This window comes from Galeopterus variegatus, unplaced genomic scaffold, assembly GCF_000696425.1.
Source record: "Galeopterus variegatus unplaced genomic scaffold, G_variegatus-3.0.2 Scaffold7077, whole genome shotgun sequence".
Taxonomy (NCBI): domain Eukaryota; kingdom Metazoa; phylum Chordata; class Mammalia; order Dermoptera; family Cynocephalidae; genus Galeopterus; species Galeopterus variegatus.
The window spans coordinates 69967-82515 of NW_007733188.1; the positions used below are offsets into that span (position 1 = coordinate 69967).

Consider the following 12549-nt stretch of genomic DNA (forward strand, 5'->3'; position numbering starts at 1 on the left):
TACCTTTCCAGAGCATTCTTCGTTAGGTTAAGTGAAGACAACGTGCTTAAGGAGCTTCCTGAGGAATACAGTCAGGAGGCAAGTTGCCAGGACAAACAGTGTATTTATCTTAATACTTTCATCTCCCTGAGTCTTCTGACACCTTCTTTTTTTTTTTTCTCCTTTTTGTCTTTTTTCGTGTCCGGCAACGGATCGCAACCCTCAGTGTCGCGCCCGTACTGGACCGGGACCGGCAACGGGATCGCAACCCTCAGCGCCACACCCACACCTCGCTCAGCCAGTGAGCGGGAACCGGTCTGTATGTGGGATCCGAACCCTCGTCGGGAGCGCCACTGCGCTTCCCAAGCGGCACACTGTACTTTTTTCGTGTCCGGCAACGGATCGCAACCCTCAGTGTCGCGCCCGTACTGGACCGGGACCGGCAACGGGATCGCAACCCTCAGCGCCACACCCACACCTCGCTCAGCCAGTGAGCGGGAACCGGTCTGTATGTGGGATCCGAACCCTCGTCGGGAGCGCCACCGCGCTTCCCAAGCGGCACACTGTAGCAGTGCGCCACTGGGCCGGCCCCTGACACCTTCTTCAACATTATACTAAAAGGCTCTGGCATCTTTATTTATCATATGCCTTTGTTCAGTCCAGGCTTCAAAGAGCTATCCTGGGAAATTACTAGGACCAGATCTAAGTGTCCTTGCCAAAGCATTAAAATCTCAAATCATTGGTGATTGCTCCCATGTAAATGAACTCTCCTCTTTGCAGCCCCCAAGTTCAAACCCTTAAAAACATTTCTGCATAGATTCCCCTAATGGCTGAGAGTATTAGTCATGTCCTCATTTCCTTTGGAGGGTATTCTATTTCTTTTGTGTATAGTCTATTACTCCCTGAAGGAAGACTTATGCTTCTAGGTTAGGCTGTTCTAAAGAAAATCTAAGAGAGCTATTAGACAACCTTAAGCACACAAACATCCAAATCATAGATGTTCCAGAAGGGGAGGAGAAAGGAAAAGGCATTGAAAACCTGTTCAATGAAATAATAGTGGAAAACTTCCCAGGTATTGGGAGAGATGCAAACTTTCAAATCCAAGAGGCTCAAAGATCCCCAGATACAATCCAAAAAGGTCCTCTATGAGACACATTATAACCAAACTGTCAAAAGTCAAATACAAAGAGAGAGTACTAAAAACAGCAAGAGAAAAGCATCAAATCACCTATAAGGAAGTCTCAATAAGACTAACAGTAGCTTTTCAGCAGAAACACAAGAGGTCAGAAGAGAATGGGATGATAAATTCAAAGTTCTAAAAGAAAAAAAAAAAGAAAGAAAACTGCCAGCCCAAAATACTATATACCCAGCAAGACTCTCCTTCAGAAATGAAGGAGAAATAGTGTCTTTCCCAGACAAACAAAAACTGCGGGAGTTCACCACCACACAACCAGCCATACAAGAAATCCTCAAGGGAGACCTGCATCTGGAATCCTCAAAATGACAATCACCACCATGAATATACAAGAAAGAACAAAACTCACTGGTAGAGCAAATGAGAAAGAAACTATATCTTATCATCTCAAAAGACCAATGAACACCAATGACAAAAAATAAAAGGGAAAGAAAGAAACAAAAGATATTTAAAACAGGCAAACAAAAAAATAAGATGCCAAGAATAAGATAATACCTCTTAATAATAACCCTAAATGTAAATGGACTAAATTTCTCACTCAAAGCCATAGACTTGCTGAATGAATTAAAAAACTAGACCTAACTATATGCTGTCTACAAGAAACTCACCTCACCTGTGAAGTCTCATACAGACTAACTATGAAGAAATGGAAAAAGTTATTCCACACAAATGGAAACCAAAAATGAGCAGGAGTAGCTCTTCTTGCATCAGATAAAATAAACTTTAAATCAAAAACCATAAAAAGAGACAAAGAAGGTCCTTATATAATGATAAAGGGGTCTATCCAGCAAGAAGACATAACAATTGTAACCATATATGCAGCCAACATCAGAGCACTTAGATATATAAAGCAAATACTATTTTACCTAAAGAGAGAGACAGACACCAATACAATAATAGTTGGGGACCTCAACACTCCCTTCTCAACATTGTACAGATCATCTAGTCAACAAATCAACAGCGAAACATAGGACTTAAACTACACATTAGACCAACTGGATTTGGCAGATATCTATAGAATATTCCATCCAACAACTACAGAATATACTTTCTTCTTTCTCATCAGAATGTGGAACATTCTCCAGGATAGACCACATGTTAGATCACAAATCAAGTCTCAACAAATTTTTAAAAATTGAAATAATTTCCAGTATCTTTTCAGGCAACAAGATTAAAACTACAAATCAATAACATGCTGAAATCATGAAGGCATTTCCTTTGGTTGGGAACAAAATAAAGTTCCCACTAAAGCTATTTATACTTAATACTGTACTGGGGTCCTAGCCAACGAAACAAAAAGATGTATATGTAACTATAAATATTGGAAAGGAAAAAACAAAATTTGTCTTCATTTGCTATGCTTTCATACATAGAATATACCAGAGAATCCAAGGACAGCTATTAAAACAGTTTCAATTAAAATTCAGTCTCTATCCTTTAAAAATAAACAAAGAACCAAATCTACACTAAATAAATTTTTAATGTTTTCTACAGTACTTAGCAAAAATTATATACTTGGAGAGACATTTATTTATGATATTGACACTTTAGATCTTTTCATATTAGCAACTTTGTTTCCTCATCATCAGAGGCAAATTATGAAATAATGAAGATAAATAAGAATTATTTCTACGATCTGATAACATTTTCCATATTATCTTCATATTTGTAAAATCAAGATTGGCTTATTTATTTTATTTAATATTGGTCATTTATCTCTACCAAAATTCAATAACAGAGGTGAATGATTAATAATATTGATAATCATTAAATTCAAGTATAGAATATCTGAAAGTTAAAGTTGTTCTACATGTTACCTCCTCAAAATTCCTGAATTAAATATCTACTTTAGCTCCACGGGAAACTAAAAACTTAGTATGGGACCATTATTAGTATGAATAATTCATTCACTCATTCATTCATTTGTTCATTCATTCATTCATCCAACAAACTAATTTTTGATAACACTGATTGCTATGAACTGTGCTAGATGTTAAGCATAAAATAACAGTAAGAAATACCTTTTTTTTAAGAATGAAGAAAACAAAAGGAAGAATAATGGTATTATAATACTCACTTTCCCTTCATCTCTTGGGCTATCACTTAAATGTACAACTGGACCTGGATGAGTCTTGGTGGATCTGTTAAATCAATTCAAAGCAGTAATTAAAAACTAAACATTAAAATACTTCTCTGTTAGAGACTAGAACAAAGAAATTAAGACTATACTGGAATAAACTCCCAATATTCTGGGGTTAAGCTCAGATTCATGTGAGTTTTTGGTTTTCTTTACTAACAACTTTTCTTTCTCCTACTAACTCTATTAAAGTAATTGCAATTTTTAAAAAATCAGGTTTAAGAATAAAGATCCATCCAACAAAGGGATTTTTTGTTATTTGATATCTTCATTGCCAGATATGGGCCTCTGAAAATTTTAAATTGAATTTTTATTTATACTGACAAAAGAATACTACATTCACAAGGCTGCTACTGTAAACTTCTTTTAACCAAATTTCAAAGTACATACCTCATTTAAGATTTCCATTGACATGAAATCTCCTCTGATTTTGCCCCTAAAGAAAAGTACAGTGGCACCTTTGATTTAAAAAGAAACTCACACTAGTGATAACCATCTTACAGAAAACTGGCAAACTGGGGAAACCTAATTCATTGGTTATGTCTCATTTTCCTGTTATCCAGCATAATCAATAACAGACAATTATGTTTAACAGCGTATTGTTAAAAGTACCTGTACTCTGTCAATCTGACCTTAAATTTATTCTACTCTTATATCTAGCATTTATTAAAATAATTCCTAGTTTAACTTATGTCATTGTTGAATCTGATTATGCATGGTTAAATATGATATGACCTGATATGAACAGAGATTTATTATTACTCAGTTTTCCAACAGACTTTCTTGATCTAATTTTGCCAGATTGCTCTTATTATGATTATATTGACATAGTTTTAGATTATTTCTTAAGCACACACGAAAACCATCAAAGATTCTGCACCAAACAATGAAGAACATTTAAATCTTAGAAACTATCTGGAATCAGAGAAAAGCAATGAATTAAATAATTCTGGGTTCCCCTGATACTGGCTCTTCAGAGTGACCCAGAGGAATATATACAGATATATTAGAAATTGATGAATTTTGTTGGCAAATTCATCCTAAATTTTCTCATCTAAAAATGGAAATAGTAACACTAACCCTACTGAATAATAATGATGAGGATTAGAAACAATACACATATAGCACCTAATATAATAGCAAAACAGAGTATGTATTAAATAAAAAATATGCATTATGATTGTTGTGATAATTGGAAATCACAGCTACTATGTGCATTCTAGAATATATGCAGGAAGGGAAAAAAAAACTAAACAGGGCTTTGTAAAAAGCTTACAGAGCTTTTTGCAGTTCTTTCCACATTAATATGTAACATATCATTTACACATAAATGCAATGTTCCATAAAGGTATAAATCCTCTGATAAAGGACAACATCCTTAAATTATCCTTTAGGAACTAATTATAGCTAAAAAACCACAAACCCCTATCTGTCTCTTGGATTTGATTGGACCAACATTTACCAAAGTGTACTCCATGATTAACTACTGAAGATTCAAAATGTTTCACATAAAAAGTGTTCCATGTCAAAAAATGTTTGGGAAACCTCAAACTAAATACAGTTAAATACCTTTTTCCTACAGAACTCCTTAGAGTACTATGCAAATGAGTATTGCAAATCTTCAATATTTTCCAAAATTATGGGTTAATTGAATCCTTTTTATTCGTTATATTAAAGGAATCACTGAAATATACCTTGGGGAACACTACATAGAATATATGTAAGACTCTTCCACTTAGATTCTCAGACTCTATACAACACTCTAGTTCAGAAAATATTCTAGCATTAAACTTCAGTTGTCTGTACTGACTTTTTCAGACTATACAAGAAATATTATTTATTACGTTTTTAAAAACTTAGAAGACTTCAAAAATTAAGAGGGAAAAAGGTTTCACATTATTTTACTACCTAGAGATAATGATTATTAATATTTTGGTATATTTCTTCTGACTTTTTCCCTAACATCAAACTTCTAAAACCCAAAAACCATTTCTGGCAAAACTTACAGTCATGAGAAATTGACCTAAAAAATAAAATTCATCTGTGGACTCTGAAGTCCAAAAATTCCACAAAAATTACTTTTGCTAGAATTATCAATGAACTTAAATTCATGTAATAGCCACCTAAATAATGCCTAGTAATTCTTCAAATATCCCCATTTATTTCTCTTCCTCCCATTCACCACAATGGCTTCTTGATAGTTTCCACTGTTGATTTTTCATTATCTTCCCATATCTTAAATATTGATATTCCTTGGTATTCTGTACTAGACTGTCATCTATTCCAATATAATATGTGCTCATGAATGTGAAAGCCCACAGGAGCCAGGCAGGTATTGCAAATGAGTTAAATGGGTTGAATAAGAATTGTGCATTACCCACCTACAAAAAGAAAGTTGCTACTCAGTTCCAGTTGATTATGGCCATGCAGAAATGCTAAACTAGGATAGTTTCATTTTGAATTCTTTTCACAAAAGGAAATCCAAATTTTTATTTCTATTCCACCAATTTTTAAATATTGGAAACTAGTAATTCAGAACATATTTAAGTATTCTGATGATCAAACAAATCTGTGAGTCATAATTAGTTTACTGGCTACTAGTTTGCTACCTCTTTTCTATATACTTTTCATACACAACTTCATTCATTCTCATTGTTTCAACAACAATGTAAATTCTGATCTCATTACCTTTGGATACATATACCCCCCTTCTACCAGTCTCCCATACACCTCCATCTGAATGTCTTATCAACACATACAATTCAACCTACCTAAAACTGAACTCATTATTTTACTCCCAAACTACTCAATCTCCTGCACTCTTTCACTAAATGGCACCATTATACACAGTTGCTCAAGCAAAATATTTGGGAGTCACCTTTAATTTTTCTCTATTATTCTTGCCTCTTCTACCTTAAACATTTCTTTAATATGTCAGCTTATCTCCAACCTACAATCACCACCATAATGTTTACCAAGAATAGTCTTTCCTCTCTCCAATCATTTCTCCATACCTGCATTCAGACTAGTCTTTCTAAAATATAGATTTAATCAAGTCAGATCTCCACTTAAAACTCTTCAAAATCTAGTTTCCTTTTGGCCTTATGAATTCTCAAACTGCCTTACGAGACATTTTATGTTATATACACTGATTATCTCCCCAGCTTTATCTCCTGTCATCCTCTCTCCCAGCCATTCCAACCAACTAAAATCTACTTAAAATTTGTGGGCATAGAAGAGAAAATTCTCTTACATTCCATCCCTTGGACATTATTCTTTTTTCCTGGAACACTATGTCACTTCTGCCCCCTGATTCTTCATTCATCTAATTAAACTCATCCTTGAGATCTCAGCATAAGTCAATTTCCTTCACAGATACTTCTCTGAAAACTCATGTCTGTAATAGATGTCCTTCTTATGAGATTGCCACATTATATTTCCAATATATCATAATTGCCTTTTTATTCACTCTTGTCTTTGTTAGACTGAAAGCCTCAAGAGGACAGAAACTATGTCTCCTCAGTTCAATTGTTTTTAGCATCTATCATACAATAGTGCTCAATAAATATGTTAGGATGATTGTTAGGTAAATATAAGCCTTAAACTTATGATTTAACTCTGAATTTAATACTTAAATTTTAATCATATGTGGAAAAAAAGTTATGTTTTTAAAAGTGCTAGGGCTGTCCTACAGAAATAGCTATTTCTGTGCTGTAACGTGCACTATATTTGCCCACAGAAATATTTTTTAATTGCAGTTTAGATCTGTACTGCTATTTTATATTGTATTCTACAAATATCCCTACTTCTACGGAAAATGTGTTCTGTGTTCCAAATAACCAATATATACATTTTGGAAACACAACCTATTCATAATTTGGAGAAATGCCTATAATTAAATTATGATAATTCACTAAAAATAGAAACATGCTGAAAAACAAATATTGAATGAAAAGTATTTCAAGTAAGAACTTAAAAATAGAAATAATCTCATATATCTTTTACAGACAATTCTTGCATTTGTCATGCCTAAAAAATATATTGTTAAAATTCATGGTCTAGGGCCGGCCTGTGGCTCACTCGGGAGAGTGTGGTGCTTATAACACCAAGGCCCCGGGTTCGGATCCCATGTAGGGATGGCCAGTTAGCTCACTGGCTGAGCGTGGTGCTGAGAACACCAAGTCAAGGGTCAAGAACCCCTTACCGGTCATCTTTAAAAAAAAAAAAAAAAAATTTCACGGTCTAAAGTATATTTATGAAATGGCTCTTCTTAATTAAATGCATATTTTATTATTGTCTCATACACTTGACACATATTAACAGGAAATGACATGCATTTTCTAATGTATCTCAAGAGGTAGAGAGCACTTAAAAGACAATTCTGGGAGACTGGGAGTTGGCATTTAAAATTTTATCTATCACAACAGAATTACAATTCCATGGAACACACTTTTGGAAATCTGATCTAAATAAACCAAGATATATTCAAGAAGTGATGTCCTGTTCTTTACTAATAATTTCTTGAAGATATTTCTAAGACATTTTCAGAAGATGTATAACTCTATAAGCACAAGATTAAAATGATATGTAAAATCACACTATGAAAAAGAAAAGTGCCTTATTTTACCTCTTTAATTTCTCCTAATTTTACCCTCCATTATAATATACATTCTTAAAACTTTTCATTAGTCTTGAAATTATAGACTATATAAATATATATAAGTAAAGTATAAGTCACTAGTTCCAGAAGTAATTGAACTATGGAAAGGATTTGCTAAATAACTGATTATGGAAACAAAATTGCAAGAGTGGTGAAATATTTGATCTAAGATGATAAATTTTTCTTAATTACTTTAACAGCATTCAACTGAACACAAATGATACATTTACACATGTACACTAATACTGAATGTTTTTAAATTAATTTAATCTTCTTTCAAGTTTATCTAAGTTTGTATGTTTTTATCAACATCTTAAAACAATATCATGCAAACAGCATGAAATTCAGCCCTATTTATTGCTTTTATAGGAGTAAGCTTATAAGGGGGAAAAGGTCTTTCCCAAATAGCTAAAAAAAATAAGTAATTTCTTTGGGAAACTTAATTGTCTACAGGATAAATGTTCTTAAAAATACACATATAGACTATTAGAGCAAATAAGAGCAAAATAGCTCATACCAATTATTTTTTAAAACATAAAGTTGTAAGTCAACAGAAGTGTGTAACTATCTATCATACAAATGCTTCAGTAATGCCATTATTCATTCAGTAGCCACTTGGTGGAAAGCATCCAAATAAGCCAAGTATAAAGATAAAGAAAAGAACAATAAACAAAATTCCTAATCTAATGAGGAAGAAAGTTATCATTAATAAAAGATCCATTAAGGCATAATACAAAAGGAATATTGTAACAAGAGTATAACTAGTAACCACCTTCTTTATAAAGCAATATACATGTACATTGAAATACTGGGATTAAGGAAAAGATTTATTTTAAAGACCAGAATCAAGCTTCGTGAAAATAGAATGTTTTAACCAGAATTTTGGAGAATAATTTTGTAACTTAAAATTTATGTGACAGAGAAAATGAGCCAGCCTCAAGTCAGACATATTTTGTTAAGGAACTAATATGTATTTATTAAATAAAAATTGTTTTTCTGTTTAATCAGGACTTGTTTAAGTAAGCACTACAAATAGATGGCTTGTAATTCCACAGTTTCACATTTGGAGGATTTCATATTCTACATGTGCAGAAACTTAAACATCAGTGCCAAAGCCAAAGTGGTAATTGTCATCAACCACATACTGAAAAAACTGTATATATCACAACATAAAAGATATAGATAAATTGCTTCTCCTTTGAACCCAGAACAATATTTTAATGAAGCAAGTGAAGAATAAGCTACCAGCATTAAAAAGCATGTGCATTCATCATGATTACATGGAAACAATCCCACATAATGATTAACTGGAAACAACCAATTCCCACTGAAAGTGGCTATACTAAGTTAGTTGATTATAATGAAGTGAGATGATTTCCATATATAATTCGTAGAATGAGCTGTACTATTTTATCACCAGATTTTGTATATATAAGCCTTAATTATTAATGGTACTTGGAAAATCTAAAATTAACATATGTTAATACTACAATATCTACTCCTAAAAACCTTAATGGTTTTAAGTTTATTTAAGTGAAACTTTTCACTCAAGTTAATTATAAATTAGTAATAGATGTATCAAATAACTAGAATTATATATGTATGTTACATAACTACATGAAAGATTTAAGTCAAAGTGATATCCAAGTTCAAACTTACAGTTCAATTGCCTTGTTCCACATGATAACATATCCAGAAAGAATGAAAGATTCAATATTTACAATATGTGTATTTCCTCTTTCTGTTCCAACATAGAGCCATTTACTCTGGAAAGGTAGATGACAGTAAGTAATTCTGAAAGAAAGAAAATACAATTAAAATATCTAAATTTTGCATCTGGTTAGTATTATATTTTCCTTACACTTACTATGTAGTGATAGTTATATAAACAATACAATTTACTATACACGCAAGTAGCATTAGTTGTAACAACTAATTAAGAAAGATTCCCAGACTGTATCCAAACCTAATGATAAAGAGTAATGTGATTCACTTAGGATGATCGACATGGGTGAGGGAGAGGGCATGATTATAATCCTACTGTGTATTCAATAACTTTAAGTGATTAACTGATATCCTTATACAACTTCATTTATTGTATATAATTGTTATATCTTCATTTGTAACATTATTTCTACCACCATCACCTGATAGATGAAAGATCTTTTCTGTTATATGTGAGCCTTGGAAAAATAATCTTGTTCCTGTATCTATATTGATTATCACTATTCTATAATAAATCATCTGAAATCTTCTTAGCTTACTATCCATTTGTCCATTCATTCAACCTTCACTCAATAACTTTATAAAAAGCACTGTCCTACACTGCAAGACAAACACTCCTTTTCCCTCAGAAAGCATACTACTACAACACAGAAAACAAGTAGACAAATAAGAAAAATAAAAGTTAAATGTGTCAAATTTTATATAAAGAGTTCAAACATGGGAGGTAATAATTACAGTAAGGAAAATCAACGAAAGCAAATGTAGAAGGCTGTATTTGAACTGAGTCATTAAAGATCAAAATAAGAATAAAAGTTTCTCAAGCTTGAGTAATTAAAGAATTTTTGCTGATCCTCACTTTTAACTTTTTAGAAATTTTATGATTTATGATGTACAAAAATAAAATAAGATGTAAATTCCTCATACTTATGGCTCTTTACACATAAAACAAAAAATACAAATTAAATACAACTATACCTAGAGTTTAAATGAATAAGGTTAATTTATGGACAGCTGAATATTTTTACAGAAATAAAACAACGTTACAATATGGATATTGTTCCAACTGCACAGGTTCTTTTGAGTTTGGTGTGTCTATACTTACCCTATGCTTTTAATTCACCACTTTTATCTACTCAAACTGCTTTGAACCCTTTGTTCTATAGCATACCATCACATAATTTCACAATTATTTGGCATGCACATAATATATGTGCATGGTCCATCTCTGTTATTTTATTAATCCATAATAATTAAAAGAATACTGCTTGGTGCCAACACAATCATAAACACAAATTTAACTTTACATATTGAACATGTGTGGCAGCATTTTTGTATAAAATGGTTTATTCACATCATTCAGAATGTTTGCATTAGTCTAATATAAAAATGAAAATATTACAAGTAGAAATTATTGTAGAAAATTCACAACCCAGGATTATGCTCATAGACTCTAGTTTGAGAAGCACTATCATAACGTAAGCCTAAAATATATTTTAACAAAGAAAATGGTTTAAAGTTACAGATACTATGCTGTAGAAAATTTAGTGGGAGATTTCAACTCTGAAACTCCTCCCTCACCCCTATCCCCAATGTTCTAACATAGTTCAGTTTTAGACCTATTTTTTGTCTTGACTCCAGGTGAACCCTCTAGTTCCAGGGATGATGACTGTGGTAATCCAACTAAGACTCCAGCCCCTTGTATGATATTTATAATTGTACTTTCCAACTTGGTTACACTCAGAATTGGATGTATAACAATTCTGCATGTGAAAAATACAAACACAAAAGATAATGATTCAATAATTCTGAGGTAATATTAGGAGTACTGTTCTAAACTCTTTTTGGGTGATTTTAATGCACATCCACTGTTAAGAAACACTAAATTACAGCAACAATTTTAATCTTTGATATAAAGAAATATCTCATTAAAATGCATATTCCCAGATTCCAGCCAAATTGTGACTCCATGGGCCTGGATGGGGCATAAGACCCTGAAATTTTAACAAGTATCTTCAGTCCTTGCTGTTCAAAGTGAGGTCCATACACAAACAGCATAAACATCAACTGGAAGCTTATTAAAAAAACAAAACAAAAACAAACAAAAAACCCCCACTAGGCATATGCAATATGAGGATGAGAAAGAGAATTCTGGCCTGGGGACACTCAAATTCTAACCACAAAAGATAGACCTGTAGAAAAAGCCATGACCTTCTACAGTGGTGGTAAATAGATGTCGCTGTAGGAGTAAAGTGGAAGGAGATATTAATTCTACAGTGAGGGAAATGACATGTTCTATCTAGCTAGTATTAATGCACACTCTCTCTGAGGCTGCATGCAAATCCAAGGTCAAGGGTATTTTATCTGATAGGAATCTAGCAAAGAATGCTTCTAACAGTTTGGTTTTTAAATTTCATTTAGCAAGAATCGTGAGATGAATTCAATAATAAAAAATCAAATTCTCCCTTCTACTTAGCCATTCTGATATGATAAATATTCCCCTTTCCAGCTTTATTTGTAGTCTCCTTATAGCTCTTTTGTTCAGAAAAAGGGTTTCTTACATATGTATAATGAAAATAAATATAGGTTTTAGAGAGTGCTAATGTTTTCATGAGATAGAAATAGGCAGACAAAAGAGAGAATAATTGAAGAATTAATCAACATGGGGACAATTTGACATGGAAAGAGGAAGTATGAATAAGAAATGTCTGGGGGAAAAAATAGAAGAGGAATGAAATGGAATGAGCTCATTTATGGTGTGAGTTTAGGACAGAATAAATTTATTCTCAAAAGGTAAAAAGTGAAAATTCATGTTGTAGAATTTATCCTAGGCATGCTATCAAGGGAAAGAAACTA

At 32.6% G+C, this 12549-nt stretch overlaps 1 protein-coding gene across 1 annotated transcript in view; it reads right to left on the reverse strand.

Moving 5' to 3' along the window:
- The window catches only part of LOC103607057 (syntaxin-binding protein 5-like), a gene marked incomplete at both ends in the record, with an annotated part of 88996 nt that overhangs the window by 69067 nt on the left and 7380 nt on the right, over nucleotides 1-12549 (reverse strand). The window contains 2 exons of the mRNA XM_008591600.1: nucleotides 3252-3315; nucleotides 9631-9765. Coding sequence (XP_008589822.1) covers nucleotides 3252-3315; nucleotides 9631-9765 — 199 coding nt within the window. The remainder of the gene's footprint in view (nucleotides 1-3251; nucleotides 3316-9630; nucleotides 9766-12549) is intronic.